Source organism: Ranitomeya variabilis, chromosome 1 (assembly GCF_051348905.1).
Source record: "Ranitomeya variabilis isolate aRanVar5 chromosome 1, aRanVar5.hap1, whole genome shotgun sequence".
NCBI classification, from domain to species: Eukaryota; Metazoa; Chordata; class Amphibia; order Anura; family Dendrobatidae; genus Ranitomeya; species Ranitomeya variabilis.
In genome coordinates, this window is record NC_135232.1 from 536,746,358 (window position 1) to 536,764,703 (window position 18,346).

At 44.2% G+C, this 18,346-nt stretch overlaps 1 protein-coding gene across 3 annotated transcripts in view; it reads right to left on the bottom strand.

Moving 5' to 3' along the window:
- HMG20B (high mobility group 20B) overlaps window positions 1-18,346 on the bottom strand; it is a 550,570-nt gene that overhangs the window by 115,804 nt on the left and 416,420 nt on the right. For 2 of the 3 annotated variants that reach the window (XM_077254572.1, XM_077254566.1), the window contains one exon: window positions 10,940-10,992. The exons of the other annotated variant lie outside the window; for it this stretch is intronic. In XM_077254572.1, coding sequence (XP_077110687.1) covers window positions 10,940-10,992 — 53 coding nt within the window. The remainder of the gene's footprint in view (window positions 1-10,939; window positions 10,993-18,346) is intronic. 3 annotated transcript variants of the gene reach the window in all.

Genomic DNA, 18,346 nt, shown 5'->3' on the forward strand with positions numbered 1-18,346 from the left:
AATTGTCCGTCCCATCACTCTCCTCACTAAGAAGGGGAAGAAGTTTGTATGGTCTTCGCAAGCCCAGGAAGCCTTTGATCGCCTAAAGGTTTGTTTTACCACGGCTCCGATATTGACGCACCCGGATCCTGCACTGCCTTTTGTCGTGGAGGTGGATGCTTCTGACTGTGCACTGGGAGCAATCCTCTCACAATGAACCGGAGATAAAGGTTTGCTGCACCCGTGTGCCTTCTTTTCTCGCAGGTTATCATCTGCTGAACTGAACTATGATATTGCAGGAACTTTTGGCAATCATTTCCGCCTTTAAGGAATGGAGACTGTTATGATCTGGTGGCCCAGAAGAAACATTGGACGTACTCTGGAGAAGGTGGTATCTATACTGACGGCGGACACTGAACTCAACACCGCAACTAGAAGTAGCCGTGGAATGTACCTACTGATCCTAGACACCTCGACACAGCCGGAGAACTAATTAACCCTATAGATAGAAAAATGGAAAACTATCTTGCCTCAGAGAAAATCCCCAAAGGATAAGCAGCCCCCCACAAATATTGACTGTGAGAGGAGAGGAAAAAACATACACAGGCTGAAAACAGGATTTAGCAAAGGAGGCCAGTCTAGCTAAATAGGAAAGATAGGACAGAGAACTATGCGGTCAGTTTTAAAATACTAAGAAATATCCACCACAGAAAATACAAAAACTCCACATCTAACTAAAGATATGGAGGGTATATCTGCTTCTCCAGAGATTCCAGCTTGACTGCATAAATCCTTACACAGATTAAGCTGGACAAGAAAAAACATGAAATGCACTGAACAATGAGGACCACAAAATGTGGCCTGCAAAACAAGCAGAAATTATCTTGGTGAAAAGACCAGGAAGCAGGAGAAACCATGAAGGGATGTGAATCCTCCAGAATACAATGGACAACTGGCACTGACTAAAGGGTGAGGCCAGACTAAATAGCCCAGTCCAGAGTGGACACACCTGATAACTGCTGTGAAGGACAAACATCAGCGTTACCTGTTGTGAATTCCGTTCTCGAACTCCCTCCTGTGGTCATGAATGGTACTTTGGTTAGTTCTGCTCTTGGGCTCCCTCTGGTGGCTTCGAGCGGAACTGCTGGTCACTAGGTTGACTTTATCAGCTGCTCTCGTTATGTTGCTATGCTGGCTTCCCTATTTAACTCCACTCAGATCGTTACCTGATGCCAGCTGTCAATGTATCAGAATTGGTTCAGATCTCTCTTGGACTTCTCTGAGGACCTGTCTACTCCAGCAGAAGCTAAGTCCCTGCTAGTTCATTTGATGTTACTGCTGCCTGAATATATTTCTTAGCACTGCTAAATTCTAGTCCAGCTTGCTATCATGATGTTTCCTTGCTAGCTGGAAGCTCTGGAGTGCAGTGTTGCACCTCCACACCGTGAGTCGGTGCGGGGGTCTTTTTGCATACTCTGCGTGGTTTTGTAGTTTTTTTATGCTGACCGCATAGTATTCTTTTCTATCCTCTGACTATTTAGTAAGTCTGGCCTCCTATGCTAAAACCTGTTTCATTCCTGTGTTTGTAACTTTCCTCTTAACTCACAGTCAATATATGTGGGGGGCTGCCTTTACCTTTGGGGAATTTCTCTGAGGCAAGGTTAGGCTTCTATTTCTATCTTTAGGGGTAGTTAGCTCTTAGGCTGTGAAGAGGCGTCTAGGGAGAGTTAGGTACGCTCCACGGCTATTTCTAGTGTGTGCGATAGGAGTAGAGTTTGCGGTCAGCAGAGTTTCCACTTCCCCGGAGCTAGTTCCGTTTTTTGAGTTTACTCATCAGGTCATTCCAGGTGCTCCTAACCACCAGGTCCATAACAGTACAGCTGGCCCGTAAAGTGTTAATGCATTTCAAAAGAGGGATAAGAGAAGTTCTGAACCCATTTTTTTTTCTTTGCAGTGTGTTTTGTCTCTTTTTTCCCCTTAACCCCTGGGTGGTTCAGGACACAGGTGTAGATATGGATATTCAAGGTCTGTCCTCTTGTGTGGATCATCTCACTGCAAGGGTACAAAGCAATCAAGATTATGCAGTTCAGAATCCGATGTTAGAGCCTAGAATTCCAATTCCTGATTTGTTTTCTGGGAATAGATCTAAGTTTCTGAATTTCAAAAATAATTGTAAACTGTTCCTTGCTTTGAAACTCCGCTCCTCTGGTGACCCCATTCAGCAAGTAAAAATTATTATTTCTTTGTTGCGTGGTGACCCTCAAGACTGGGCATTCTCACTTGTGCCAGGAGATCCTGCATTGCTTAATGTAGATGTGTTTTTTCTGGCGCTTGGATTGCTTTATGACGAACCGAATTCAGTGGATCAGGCAGAGAAAATTTTGCTAGCTTTGTGTCAGGGTCAGGATGAAGTGGAGATATATTGTCAGAAGTTTAGAAAGTGGTCTGTGCTTACTCAGTGGAATGAGTGTGCCCTGGCAGCAATTTTTAGAAAGGGTCTTTCTGAGGCCCTTAAGGATGTTATGGTTGGATTCCCCACGCCTGCTGGTCTGAATGAGTCAATGTCCTTGGCCATCCAAATTGATCGGCGTTTGCACGAGCGCATAATTGTGCACAGTTTGGCGGTGTCCTCTGAGCAGAGGCCTGAGCTTATGCAATGTGATAGAACTTTGACCAGAACTGAACGGCAAGAACACAGACGTCAGAATAGGCTGTGTTTTTACTGTGGTGACCCCACTCATGCTATCTCTGATTGTCCTAAGCGCACTAAGCGGTTCGCTAGGTCTGTCACCATTGGTACTGTACAGCCTAAATTTCTTTTGTCTGTTACTCTGATTTGCTCTTTGTCATCCTACTCGGTTATGGCATTTGTGGATTCAGGCGCTGCCCTGAATTTGATGGACTTGGAGTTTGCCAGGCGCTGTGGTTTTTTCTTGGAGCCTTTGCAGTATCCTATTCCATTAAGGGGAATTGATGCCACGCCGTTGGCCAAGAATAAACCTCAGTACTGGACTCAGTTGACCATGTGCATGGCTCCTGCACATCGGGAAGATGTTCGCTTTTTGGTGTTGCATAATTTGCATGATGTGGTCGTGTTGGGTTTGCCATGGCTACAGGTTCATAATCCAGTATTGGATTGGAAATCAATGTCTGTGTCTAGTTGGGGTTGTCAAGGGGTACATGGCGATGTTCCATTGGTGTCAATTTCTGCTTCCACTCCTTCTGAAGTCCCTGAGTTTCTGTCGGATTACCAGGATGTATTTGATGAGCCCAAATCCAGTGTCCTACCCCCTCATAGGGATTGTGATTGTGCTATTAATTTGATTCCTGGTAGTAAGTTTCCTAAGGGCCGACTTTTCAATTTATCCGTACCAGAGCACGACGCTATGCGGACTTATGTGAAGGAGTCCATGAAGAAAGGGCATATTCGCCCGTCTAAATCACCGTTGGGAGCAGGGTTCTTTTTTGTGGCCAAGAAGGATGGTTCTCTGAGACCCTGTATAGATTACCGCCTTCTCAATAAAATCACGGTCAAATTTCAGTACCCTTTGCCTCTGCTGTCTGATTTGTTTGCTCGGATTAAGGGGGCTAGTTGGTTCACCAAGATAGATCTTCGAGGGGCGTATAACCTTGTGCGTATTAAACAGGGTGATGAATGGAAAACAGCATTTAATACGCCCGAGGGCCATTTTGAGTACCTGGTAATGCCATTCGGGCTTTCAAATGCTCCATCTGTGTTTCAGTCCTTTATGCATGACATTTTCCGTAAGTATCTGGATAGATTCATGATTGTATATTTGGATGATATTTTGGTCTTTTCGGATGATTGGGAGTCTCATGTGAAACAGGTCAGAATGGTATTCCAGGTCCTTCGTGCTAATTCCTTGTTTGTGAAGGGGTCTAAATGTCTCTTCGGAGTTCAGAAGGTTTCCTTTTTGGGCTTCATTTTTTCCCCTTCTACTATCGAGATGGATCCTGTTAAAGTTCAGGCCATTTATGATTGGACTCAACCTACATCTGTGAAGAGCCTCCAGAAATTCCTGGGCTTTGCTAATTTTTACCGTCGCTTCATCGCTAATTTTTCTAGTGTGGTTAAACCTTTGACTGATTTGACAAAGAAAGGTGCTGATGTGGTGAATTGGTCCTCTGCGGCCGTTGAGGCTTTTCAGGAGCTGAAACGTCGTTTTTCTTCGGCCCCTGTCTTGTGTCAGCCAGATGTTTTGCTCCCTTTTCAGGTCTGAGATTGGAGCAGGGGCTGTTTTGTCTCAAAGAAGTTCTGATGGCTCTGTGATGAAGCCATGTGCCTTCTTTTCTAGAAAGTTTTCGCCTGCTGAACGTAATTATGATGTTGGCAATCGGGAGCTGCTGGCTATGAAGTGGGCATTCGAGGAGTGGCGACATTGGCTTGAGGGAGCCAAGCACCGTGTGGTGGTCTTGACGGATCACAAAAATCTGATTTATATCGAGTCTGCCAAGCGGTTGAATCCTAGACAAGCTCGATGGTCGCTGTTTTTCTCCCGTTTCGATTTTGTGGTCTCATACCTTCCAGGTTCTAAGAATGTGAAGGCGGATGCCCTTTCTAGGAGTTTTGTGCCTGATTCTCCGGGAGTCCCTGAGCCGGCTGGTATTCTCAAAGAGGGGTAATTCTGTCTGCCATCTCCCCTGATTTGCGGCGGGCGCTGCAGGAGTTTCAGGCTGATAGACCTGACCGTTGTCCAGCGGAGAAATTGTTCGTCCCTGATAGATGGACTAGCAGAGTTATTTCTGAGTTTCATTGCTCAGTGTTGGCTGGTGATCCTGGGATTTTTGGTACCAGAGATTTGGTGGCTAGGTCCTTTTGGTGGCCTTCCTTGTCACGGGATGTGCGTTCTTTTGTGCAGTCCTGTGGGACTTGTGCTCGGGCTAAGCCCTGCTGTTCTCGTGCCAGTGGGTTGCTTTTGCCCTTGCCAGTCCCGAAAAGGCCTTGGACGCATGTTTCAATGGATTTTATTTCAGATCTTCCTATCTCTCAAAGGATGTTTGTCATCTGGGTGGTTTGTGATCGCTTTTCTAAGATGGTCCATTTGGTACCCTTGCCTAAATTACCTTCTTCCTCTGATTTGGTGCCATTATTTTTTCAACATGTGGTTCGTTTGCATGGCATTCCGGAGAACATTGTGTCGGACAGAGGTTCCCAGTTTGTCTCTAGGTTTTGGCGGTCCTTTTGTGCTAAGATGGGCATTGATTTGTCTTTTTCTTCGGCTTTCCATCCTCAAACAAATGGCCAAACCGAACGAACCAACCAGACATTGGAAACCTATCTGAGATGCTTTGTTTCTGCTGATCAGGATGATTGGGTGACCTTCTTGCCATTGGCTGAGTTCGCCCTTAATAATCGGGCTAGTTCGGCTACTTTGGTTTCGCCATTTTTTGCAATTCTGGTTTTCATCCTCGTTTTTCTTCGGGGCAGGTTGAGCCTTCTGACTGTCCTGGTGTGGATTCTGTGGTGGACAGGTTGCAGCAAATTTGGACTCGCGTAGTGGACAATCTGACGTTGTCCCAGGAGAAGGCTCAACGTTTCGCTAACCGCCATCGCTGTGTTGGTCCCCGACTTCGTGTTGGGGATTTGGTTTGGTTGTCTTCTCGTTATGTTCCTATGAAGGTTTCTTCTCCTAAGTTTAAGCCTCGTTTCATTGGTCCTTATAAGATTTCTGAAATTCTCAACCCTGTGTCATTTCGTTTGGTCCTTCCAGCTTCTTTTGCCATCCATAATGTGTTCCATAGGTCGTTGTTGCGGAGGTACATGGTGCCTATGGTTCCCTCTGTTGATCCTCCTGCTCCGGTGTTGGTTGAGGGGGAGTTGGAGTATGTGGTGGAAAAGATTTTGGATTCTCGTATTTCGAGACGGAAGCTTCAGTACCTGGTTAAGTGGAAGGGCTATGGTCAGGAGGATAATTCCTGGGTTGTTGCCTCCGATGTCCATGCTGCCGATTTAGTTTGTGCCTTTCATTTGGCTCGTCCTGATCGGCCTGGGGGCCCTGGTGAGGGTTCGGTGACCCCTCCTCAAGGGGGGGGTACTGTTGTGAATTCCGTTCTCGGACTCCCTCCTGTGGTCATGAATGGTACTTTGGTTAGTTCTGCTCTTGGGCTCCCTCTGGTGGCTTTGAGCAGAACTGCTGGTCACTAGGTTGACTTTATCAGCTGCTCTCGTTATGTTGCTATGCTGGCTTCCCTATTTAACTCCACTCAGATCGTTACCTGATGCCAGCTGTCAATGTATCAGAATTGGTTCAGATCTCTCTTGGACTTCTCTGAGGACCTGTCTACTCCAGCAGAAGCTAAGTCCCTGCTAGTTCATTTGATGTTACTGCTGCCTGAATATATTTCTTAGCACTGCTAAATTCTAGTCCAGCTTGCTATCATGATGTTTCCTTGCTAGCTGGAAGCTCTAGGGTGCAGTGTTGCACCTCCACACCGTGAGTCGGTGCGGGGGTCTTTTTGCATACTCTGCGTGGCTTTGTAGTTTTTTTATGCTGACCGCATAGTATTCTTTTCTATCCTCTGACTATTTAGTAAGTCTGGCCTCCTATGCTAAAACCTGTTTCATTCCTGTGTTTATAACTTTCCTCTTAACTCACAGTCAATATATGTGGGGGGCTGCCTTTACCTTTGGGGAATTTCTCTGAGGCAAGGTTAGGCTTCTATTTCTATATTTAGGGGTAGTTAGCTCTTAGGCTGTGAAGAGGCGTCTAGGGAGAGTTAGGTACGCTCCACGGCTATTTCTAGTGTGTGTGATAGGAGTAGAGTCTGCGGTCAGCAGAGTTCCCACTTCCGCAGAGCTAGTTCCGTTTTTTGAGTTTACTCATCAGGTCATTCCAGGTGCTCCTAACCACCAGGTCCATAACAGCTACCACTTATAACCACCGGAGGGAGCCCAAGAACAGAATTCACAACAGGAGACACCATTTGCAGGGAGCAACTCAACAAGTAGTAGTGCTCACAGATCACCGTAATTTGGAATTCTTCAAGTCCGCCAGATGTCTCTCTCCTCGACAAGCTAGGTGGAGTTTGTTCCTAAACCAGTTTGATTTTGTCATCTTGTACCGCCCAGGTTCACGTAATGGGAAAGCCGATGCACTATCCCGAATCCACACGATGGACTCCGTGCCTGGGACCCCGTCTAAGACCATCTTGTCGGATACCAATTTCATAGGAGTGCTCCAGGACCGGGACCTGTGGGAGGAGATCAAGCTGGCCTATAATAGTGACGTATTTCTTGCTGCCCCACCTGACAATGTGAATCTTGTCTTTCAGAATGGTGTATGGCTTAGAGATCGCTGTATTTATGTCCCTGAGGCTGTGAGACTTCGAATTCTCAAATTGGTCCATGACTCCGTATTGGCTGGTCATCGGGGGGTACAGAAGACGCAGGAATTTTTAAGTCATTTTTTCTGGTGGCCTACCTGTTTGAAGGATGTGAATGACTATGTCCGCTCTTGTGAGGTTTGTGCACGGTACTAAGTTCCTCGTGTTTCACCTACTGGCCTTCTTAAGCCACTACCCGTACCATCTCGTCCTTGGGGGTCTATTTCGATGGACTTTATTGTGGAGTTACCCACCTCTGGCGGTAAAAATACTATTCTGGTGGTAGTGGGCCATTTAACGAAGGCTGCTCATTTTATTCCTTGCACTGGTCTTCCCTCAGCTACAGAGACAGTGGATCTGGTTATCCAGAATGTTTTCCGGCTGCATGGGGTACCAGATGAGATCACCTCTGACCGGGGAATACAATTTACCTCTAGGTTTTGGAAAGGATTTTGTTCTGCACTCCGCATTAATGTTTGCTTATCTTCTGCATACCATCCTCAGACCAATGGGCAAACCGAACGAACCAATCAAACCTTGGAGCAATATCTACGCTGTTACGTCAGTCATTTGCAGGATGATTGGCTGAAGCTACTTCCATTAGCGGAATTCTCGTATAACAACGCACAGAGCAGTTCCACGAAGGTAATGCCTTTTTTCGCCAATCTGGGATATCATCCAAATATTTTGCCTAGGTCTCCAGTTGCTACTTCGGTACCGGCAGTTCAAGACAGAGTGGCGGTGTTGCAACGTAATCTTGAAGTTTTGAAAGACTCCCTGACCGCAGCACAAGAGCGTTACAAGAAGTCGGCCGATAGATTCCGGAAACCGGCACCCATGTATAAGGTAGGAGACTCGGTTTGGTTGTCTACCAAGAATCTAATGTAAAGAATTGGGTGTTCCTTCGCAGAAGCTGGGGCAGAAGTTCATCGGTCCATTCAAGATCACCGGGATTGTGAGCTCTGTTGCTTGTCGGCTGAAGCTGCCACGAACTCTAAAGGTACACCCAGTATTTTATGTTTCTTTATTAAAATTTGTTTAAAACCCAGGTCAGGTGTCAGCCTCTTTGCTGGAGTATTCTGCTTCTGTTTCTCCTTCAGCTCAGCTGCTTGTTTGCTGTACTTCTACCCGTGGCTCTGGACATTCTCTGCCTATGTAAGTTACACTCTCAGTCTGTTGGCTTTGGAACTTAACCCTTGGTTCACTCCTCCGAGTAAGAACTCTATTTTGGAACTGTGTTTGGAACTTTGCTGCTGGACTTAGACTGTGTTTGCTACTTAATCCTTATTTACTCCCCCCGGTGGGAGCTACTGGAAATTACACCAGTATAATACTTTAATGTGAACTTGTTCTGGACTTACCCGTGTTTATGCCACAACTGAGATAAACTTGAGAACTTGTTTCTGGACTTACCCGTGTTCATGCCACACCTGGGGTTAACCTGAGGACTTGTTTCTGGACTTCCCTGTGTTTACTACATACCCGGATTTGACTCTTTCTGCACCAACTGTGTTTTGGATCTGCACGTCACCCATCACAATCACCTTGCCAAGGACTTTGGCCTAAGAACTCTTTCTGTTTTGCTGTATATGGTTAAGGGACTTGTTTCATTGCGGGTTATCAGTATATTGTTTTGTGTGTTATTGCTGTGTTACAAATACACTATTTGCACTAAAGAAACCCGTCTCTGTGTGTTCATTGCCCCACGCTACCAGAATCCTAGAGTTCCTACAATAGTATTACACCTTCCCAACAAAGGGGTGCAGCATCAGTAATCATAACAATGTGCTCCATCAATAGAAAACATTTGCCTCTGGAAAGGTTGATATCTTAAACGCACCACAATAACTCGTACAGTAAGGGAATCGATTTTCAACTTCGTGAAAATCTAAAGGATCCCAGTCGCAGACATTAAGACTTTCCTAGCTGCAGATCCTGAAAAGGTGTTTTCACCTATGGGATTGCATTTATGGAAATGGTTAGCAGCCCCAGAGCTATGATGGCTGAAGGCACCGAGACAAAGGGAGAATAAATAGGATGTTCAACTTCTTTTTTAGGCTATGTTCACACATACACTAGTGATCAATTATAATGGATCCAGCAGCAATCTATTGGCAAAAAAAGTTGTACAGACACCAGTTTTTAGTCTGTTTTTAACTACTTAGTGAGACAGAGCCAATTTTTTTTAAATCTGACCAGTGTCACTTTATGTGGTAATAACTCTGCAATGCTTCAACAAATCCCAGTGATTTTGAGATTGTTTTTTCGTGACACATTATACTTTATGATAATGATAAATTTAGGTCAATATGTTTTGTGTTTATTTAAAAAAACTATCAAATTTGAGAAAAATGTTAAAAAATTAGCAATTTTCTAAATTTGAATGATTATCCCTTTAGTCCAGATAGTCATACCACAGCAAACCATTAATAAATAAAATTTCCCACATGTCAGCTTTACATCAGCACCATTTGTAAAATGTTATTTTATTTTGTTAGCATTTTAGGAGGTTTAAAAATGTAGCAGCAATTTTTCATTTTTTCAAGGAAATTTGCAAAAAATTTTTTTTTTAGGGACTTATCCATGTCTGGAGTGACTTTAGGGGTCCCATATATTGGGAAACCCCCAAACATGATACCATTTTAAAAACAGCACCCCCTGACATATTGAAAACTGCTGTCAGGTAGTTTATTAACCCTTCAGGTGCTTTACAGGAATTAATGCAAAGTGGTATGACAGAAATGAAAATGTGTATTTTTACCACCTAAATGCCTCCAACTTCTGAACAGATTACTAGAGCTGTCAGACTGTAAGGCCGCTATTTGGATGTGAATTGCCATGGCAAACATCTGGACCACACAATCATGATCTGAGGGCACCAGTTTAGATAAAGAGGAGGCCCCCACACTCTGTTAACCATTTATATGATGTAGTCACTATTGACAGCAGCATCTAAGGGGTTAAACAGATTTGGAAGTTGCAAATACTGATCGTGGCTGATACAGCAAGTTGTTAGCTATAGTGTACAGCCGACAGCTGTTGGATTGTCACCTCTATGGGGATGCTATTCTCTTATATCTCAGGTCAGTTAAAAGACGTATTGGCTGTCATTAAGGGGTTAAATAACTAATCTCTGCAGGGATTCGTTTTGACATTGAAGTCTATGGAAAACTTATTAGTAAATTAGCCATCCGTTTTCATTCATTTGTAATGGATCGGTTTTTTGCTTACTGGTTCCAGTAAGCAAAAAAACTGATGTGACACTGGATCCAGTGAGCAAAAAACTAACCTGTTAAAAATAAAAGAAATATGGATGGCTAACCGATTTGTCTTCCATAGGCTTCAATGTTTAATAAAACAGATCCGGCATACATCGGTTATTTAAAAACGGACTAAAAAATAGTGTCTGAACAACTTTTTTTTGCCAATGGATTGTTTCTGGATCCGTTCTAACTGATCATTACTGAACATGTAAACATAACCTTACTCAGGCTTCCCTCTATTAAAAAGGTCGACAGATTTTATATTACTAAATTAGTAGGAAAATATTTTACTTTTTCACATTATAAATAATTGCAAGAACAGTAATCTTTAACATGAACACATTGCAACTTACTTTTTGTGTGTGTCCATTTAGAACAGTGGAGGCAGATGAAGTACTGCTCTCTTCTGTGGGATAGAAAATACATGAATTTTAGATAAATTCAAGTTAGCAAAGAGCGTTTTAAGCTACTTTCACACTAGCGTCGGCCCGACGTACCGACGCACGTTGTGAAATAAATGCACAATGGGGGCAGCAGATGCAGTTTTTCAACGTATCAGCTGCCCCATTGTAATGTCCGGGGAGGAGGGTGCAGAGTTTTGGTTACTCATGCGCGGTCAAAAACGGCGGACGCGACACACAAAAAAAGTTACATGGAACGTTTTTTTGTGCCGACGGTCCGCTAAACCACGACGCATCCGTCGCGAAGTGTGGCCATACGTCGCAATGCGTTGCTAATGCAAGTCTATGGAGAAAAAACGCATCCTGCGGGCAACTTTGTAGGATGTGTTTTTTTTCTCCAAAATGACGGATTGCGATGTCCGTCAAACGACGCTAGTGAGAAAGTAGCCTTAGAAAAAAATAATTCTTAATACAGGTCTGAAGTGTCAATACACTAAAGGAAATTTTACAGAGAAGTTGGAACTATAACATCACAAAATGAAAATCGGACCTCACAGGTAATTAGAGACATATGCTGAAAATATATTAAAATAATACATTCTATTTAGGGAATATGTTAAAATATGTAACAAAAACAAGAAAAACCTGATATAGCACACAAAAACATGGAGAAGATCCCATATGAACAATGTGTGACAGAAAAATGCTCTCAACATCTAATGCTTCAGTCTGATACACAGAATCAAATGCAGATATATCAAATATATAGTATACTAGCTGTACTACCCGGCTTCGCCCGGGTTAATAACTGCTGCTAGCAAAATAGAATGTGTTAACAAAAATGTATTCTGCACACAAAAACCACAAAACAAATAGATAGAAATGTAATTATTAAAAGGCAAAAACTAAGCTAATAGAATCATTTTACAACATATATTTCAACACCAGAGATATTCCACACAGATTTAACTAAATTGGCCAAGTAATGTGAAGCAATCTTCTACTACTTATTCGAGAGCCTTTTGATAAACAACATTCTTAGTTTTTCCTTCAGGTGCGAAGACAAACATATTTTTTGGCTGTTCCAACTCTTGAACAGGCCACATAAAGTTGACCATGAGAAATGGAGATTGTAAATCGATTCCAACTACTTTCAAGGACTGTCCCTGAGCCTTGTTGATGGACATAGCAAATGCCAGTCGAACAGGAAACTGGAGGCGTTTAAAATCAAAAGGCAAATCAGATGGAATGAAAGGAATTGTTGGAATGAAAACATCTCCTGTGGCACATCCTGTCAAAATGGTTGCCTCAATTACATGTGGAAACAGGTTCTTAATCAAGAGTCTTGTTCCATTACACAGCTTTGGTGGATCCAAATTTCTTAATAGCAGAATAGGTGCTCCAGGTTTTAGAAAGAGGTTGTGAGGAGGAAGTCCTTGTGGCTCTAAGGAATTGAGGAACTCAGTTGGATAAAATAGTGCTTGAGCAGGGTCTATTACTGTATCTACTGACTTGTAGGTTGTGCACACAACTGGAAGGAGATTTAGAATTTGAAGATTGATCTTGTTGATGCTGTCATTTTTGGGAGCTAGAATAGCCCTTTCACACAGCCAGCCAGAATTTTTGAAGTGGAGTTGAATGTTTGGAAAAACCTTTGCTTTCAACTCCTCAATGGAAGTCACAATGCAACAAAAGTTGCTTGGGAAGGTGATCTGTCCAGTGGTTGAGTTTACTGGTGCCTTGCCATCTCCAATAGTCAACAGCTGGCTCGAAAACAGTCCAGCAGAAACATCGCCTGTCATGTAGACCCTCATGTTTGTATTCAGTGACATTTTCTTTACTTTTCTCCAAAGGTACGATGCTTTCAGACAGGCATTGAGTTCGTAAGCAGGGGTTGATCTTGGAATAACAGGTAGTGTTTGGCGGAAGTCACCTGCCAAAACAACAATTACTCCTCCCATGATATATTTGTTGCTGCACAGGTCTTGCAGCGGTCTGTCCACTGCTTCCAGAGCCCTTTTGTGTGACATGGTGCATTCATCCCAAATGAGGGCACTGCATTTTTGAAGCAATTTGGCCAGTCCTGATCCCTTGGCAATAATACACACGGGGCTGTCACTATGGTTAAGTGGTAGTTTGAATGTCGAATGTGCTGTCCTGCCACCTTTTAAAAGCGTAGCTGCAATTCCAGAAGATGTCACTGCAAGTGCAATCATTTTTTGTTGTCGAAATTTTGCCAGGAGCAAGTTGATTACAAATGTCTTTCCTGTTCCACCTGGAGCATCAAGGAAGACAATCCCACCTTTGTTGGTTTCACTGAAACTTAAAATGTAGTTATAGGTGTCCCTTTGATCTGGTACCAATATTGGCTCGTTCTGAGACACAAATGCTGTCAGTTCATCAATATTGTAAATTGTTTCTATGAAAATCCCCCTACACATTTGGATGCCTTCAGGATTTCTTATTGGAGCAGGAAAACCAAGCAACTGTAAAGGCCCCGTCTCACATAGCGAGATCGCTGCTGAGTCACAAGTTTTGTGACGCAACAGCGACCTCAGTAGCGATCTCGCTATGTTTGACACGTACCAGCGACCTGGCCCCTGCTGTGAGATCGCTGGTCGTGTCGGAATGGCCTGGACCTTTTTTTGGTCGTTGAGGTCCCGCTGACATCGCTGAATCGGTGTGCGTGACACGGATTCAGCGATGTCTTCACTTGTAACCAGGGTAAACATCGGGTTACTAAGCGCAGGGCCACGCTTAGTAACCCGATGTTTACCCTGGTTACCATCGTAAATGTAAAAAAAAACAAACAGTACATACTCACATTCCGGTGTCCGACAGGTCCCTTGCCGTCTGCTTCCCGCACTGACTGACTGCCGGCCGTAAAGTGAAAGCACAGCACAGCGGTGACGTCACCGCTCTGCTGTTAGGGCCGGCACTCACAGTCCGTGCAGGAAGCGGACGCCGGGGGACGCGAAGGTGAGTATGTACTGTTTGTTATTTTACATTTTACACTGGTAACCAGGGTAAACATCGGGTTACTAAGCGCGGCCCTGCGCTTAGCAACCCGATGTTTACCCTGGTTACCCGGGGACCTCGGCATTGTTGGTCGCTGGAGAGCGGTCTGTGTGACAGCTCTCCAGCGACCACACAGCGACTAAACAGCGACGCTGCAGCGATCGGCATCGTTGTCTATATCGCTGCAGCGTCGCTATGTGTGACGGGGCCTTAAGGCTTTTCCTGACATTGCTATGCACTGATCTTCAAGGAGCATTTAAATTTCATTGAACATTTCCTCAGTGAAGTTGATGAGTTGCTGAGGATTTTCCCTTCTAATCTGCATGAGGCTGTCCTCACTGAGATCAGTTTTGTACTTTGTCCAAATCTCAAGAGGATTTGAAATGCTACAGGTTGTTAGAATAATAGCAAAGAGGTGTCTTCGCTTTGGGGTTTGTGTGGCTGCTGCTTCACTGAGGGTCATGTCCCAGTGTCCATCATTTTCCAGAAGTCCTTTTCTTTGGCAAGCTTCCCTGAATGTTTCACACACATGGCCTCCGACGGTCTTCAGGTCAGAAAATGATGTAGGGCCTTTGACAACATGAAGTAACATGCGCAGGTAGAAGAACTCTGCATTTGACGGATGAACAGTGTAGACACGACCAAGCGTATCAGTTGCTTTCACCCCTGGATAGCCTTCAATATCAAGCCCCCATTTCCTCCGTTCCAGTGTTTTACAAGTGTAGTACTTTGGTAAATCACAGTAGAGAATTGTTTTTGCAAAAGGGTCTTGTTGACACAGCTCAAAAAATGCCAAGAGGGTGGTCTTAGGAGCTGCTGCTGCAAGTTTGCTGGGTTAAAATAAATTCTCTGTCCATTTTCCAAGTGCACACTCACTGGTGAGTAGCGCTCATGAATGGAGAATCCTAGTATTCTCCAAACAGCTTCATTGCTGCTTATGTACCTGCCGATCTGGAATGCCTCCATTTCATCAATAATAGGTCCATTTTTCTGGAGTTCAAAAACTGCTTGATCACTTCCTGTGTGGATAGTGTTGAGCATTCCGATACCGCAAGTATCGGGTATCGGCCGATATTTGCTGTATCGGAATTCCGATACGGAGATCCGATACTTTTGTGGTATCGGGTATCGGTATCGAAACAACATTAATGTGTAAAATAAATAATTAAAATAAAAAATATTGCTATACTCACCTCTCCGACGTAGCCTGGACCTCACCGAGGGAACCGGCAGCGTTGTTTGCTTAAAATTCGCGCTTTAACTTCCTTACGTGAAGTCCCGGCTTGTGATTGGTCGCGCGCCGCCCATGTGACCGCGACGCGACCAATCACAGCAAGCCGTGACGTAATTTCAGGTCCTTCAGGATTTTAAAATTACGTTCCGGCTTTGTGATTGGTCGCGTCGCGGTCACATGGGCGACGCGACCAATCACAAGCCGTGACGTCACGGGAGGCAGGACACTGATTGGTCGCGTCGCGGCCACATGGGCGGCGCGCGACCAATCACAAGCCGGGACTTCACGTAAGGAAGTTAAAGCGCGAATTTTAAGCAAACAACGCTGCCAGTTCCCTCGGTGAGGTCCAGGCTGCGTCGGAGAGGTGAGTATAGCAATATTTTTTATTTTAATTCTTTATTTTACACATTAATATGGTTCCCAGGGCCTGAAGGAGAGTTTCCTCTCCTTCAGACCCTGGGAACCATCAGGAATACTGTCCGATACATGAGTCCCATTGACTTGTATTGGTATCGGGTATCGGTATCGGATTAGATCCGATACTTTGCCGGTATCGGCCGATACTTTCCGATACCGATACTTTCAAGTATCGGACGGTATCGCTCAACACTATTTGTGGACATATTTGCAGATATACTTGATTGATTTCACAGAGAGGCAAGATTCGACATTTATGTGGGCCTGGAAGATTTTTGAGAGCAAGGGGGTGTAAGGCACTACCAACCTCCATCATCATAGTTATTAAGGTTGAAGGAAGACTGTAAGTCCATCTAGTTCAACCCATAGCCTAACCTACCATGCCCTAACATGTTGATCCAGAGGAAGGCAAAAAAAACCCCATGTGGCAAAGAGTAACTCCACCATGGGGAAAAAAATTCCTTCCCGACTCCACATACGGCAATCAGACTAGTTCCCTGGATCAACGCCTTATCAAGGAATCTAGTGTATATACCCTGTAACATTATACTTTTCCAGAAAGGCATCCAGTCCCCTCTTAAATTTAATTAATGAATCACTCATTACAACATCATACGGCAGAGAGTTCCATAGTCTCACTGCTCTTACAGTAAAGAATCCGCGTCTGTTATTATGCTTAAACCTTTTTTCCTCCAGACGTAGAGGATGCCCCCTTGTCCCTGTCTCAGGTCTATGATTAAAAAGATCATCAGAAAGGTCTTTGTACTGTCCCCTCATATATTTATACATTAAAATAAGATCACCCCTTAGTCTTCGTTTTTCCAAACTAAATAGCCCCAAGTGTAATAACCTATCTTGGTATAGCAGACCCCCCAGTCCTCTAATAACCTTGGTCGCTCTTCTCTGCACCCGCTCCAGTTCAGCTATGTCTTTCTTATACACCGGAGACCAGAACTGTGCACAGTATTCTAAGTGTGGTCGAACTAGTGACTTGTATAGAGGTAAAATTATGTTCTCCTCATGAGCATCTATGCCTCTTTTAATACATCCCATTATTTTATTTGCCTTTGTAGCAGCTGTCTGACACTGGCCACTGAATATGAGTTTGTCATCCACCCATATACCCAGGTCTTTTTCATTGACGGTTTTGCCCAGAGTTTTAGAATTAAGCACATAGTTATACATCTTATTACTTCTACCCAAGTGCATGACTTTACATTTATCCCCATTAAAGCTCATTTGCCATTTATCAGCCCAAGCTTCTAGTTTACATAAATCATCCTGTAATATAAAATTGTCCTCCCCTGTATTGATTACCCTGCAGAGTTTAGTGTCATCTGCAAATATTGAAATTCTACTCTGAATGCCCCCTACAAGGTCATTAATAAATATGTTAAAAAGAAGGGGGCCCAATACTGACCCCTGTGGTACCCCACTGCTAACCGCAACCCAGTCCGAGTGTGCTCCATTAATAACCACCCTTTGTTTCCTATCCCTGAGCCAGCTCTCAACCCACTTACACATATTTTCCCCTATCCCCATTACTCTCATTTTATGTAACAACCTTTTGTGTGGCACCGTATCAAAAGCTTTGGAAAAGTCCATATACACTACGTCCACTGGGTTCCCTTGGTCCAGTCCGGAACTTACCTCTTCATAGAAGCTGATCAAATTAGTCTGACATGAACGGTCCCTTGTAAACCCGTGCTGATACTGGGTCATAAGGTTATTCCTCTTCAGATACTCCAGTATAGTATCCCTTAGAATGCCCTCCAGGATTTTACCCACAGTAGAGGTTAAGCTTACTGGCCTATAATTACCGAGTTCAGTTTTTGCCCCTTTTTTGAATATTGGCACCACATTTGCTATACGCCAGTCCTGTGGTACAGACCCTGTTATTATGGAGTCTTTAAAGATTAAAAATAATGGTCTATCAATGACTGTACTTAGTTCCTGCAGTACTCGGGGGTGTATCCCATCCGGGCCTGTTGACAACACCTGTTGTCAATTTCTATCTCTTGGAGTTATGATCCAACACGCATTTTGAGCTTTGCTGTGAAACCACCATCTCCTGGATTTCTTCTTCGGTAGACTGGATATCCATCTTGTCCTGTTTGGGTTTCTTGGACCAGGGATCGTGGGTAATGCTTTGAACACCTGCCATCAATCATACAGGGAGAATTTTTGCTGAGACTCCCACGGACCATGGATCATGTTTTTTGTGATGGTGTCAAACAGTAATGGGTCAAACTGAAGGTCTGGCAATTCAGCACTGATGATATTGTCAATTTCGGTAGGCTGTATTTTTTGCTTCAGCTAGATCAAGATGTGGGCACGAGGAAAGCCTCTTTTTTGCCATTCAACTGAATACATCCAGCACCGCGTCTCACCATAAATATGTGATTTTGTGACGAGATTAGTCATTTTTGAAAGTTTCTGTTTGAAAACCCGAGCAATAAGGTCATGGCAATTCACTGTTTTTTGGCCCGGCAACAGGTGCCCTCCAATTTCTTCCCAGGCAGGATTGCAAGTTATCATACTGCTGCTGCCGCCTCCTCGCTCGCTCCCGGCCGGCCTCTGCTTCTCGTGCACGCGCATACCAGGTTCAGTGATGCGCGTGTGAACTTCTGATCTTCTGTCGGCGCTCCTCTACGTCTCCTCTATGGTACTGGAGGACTAGTACCCGGAAG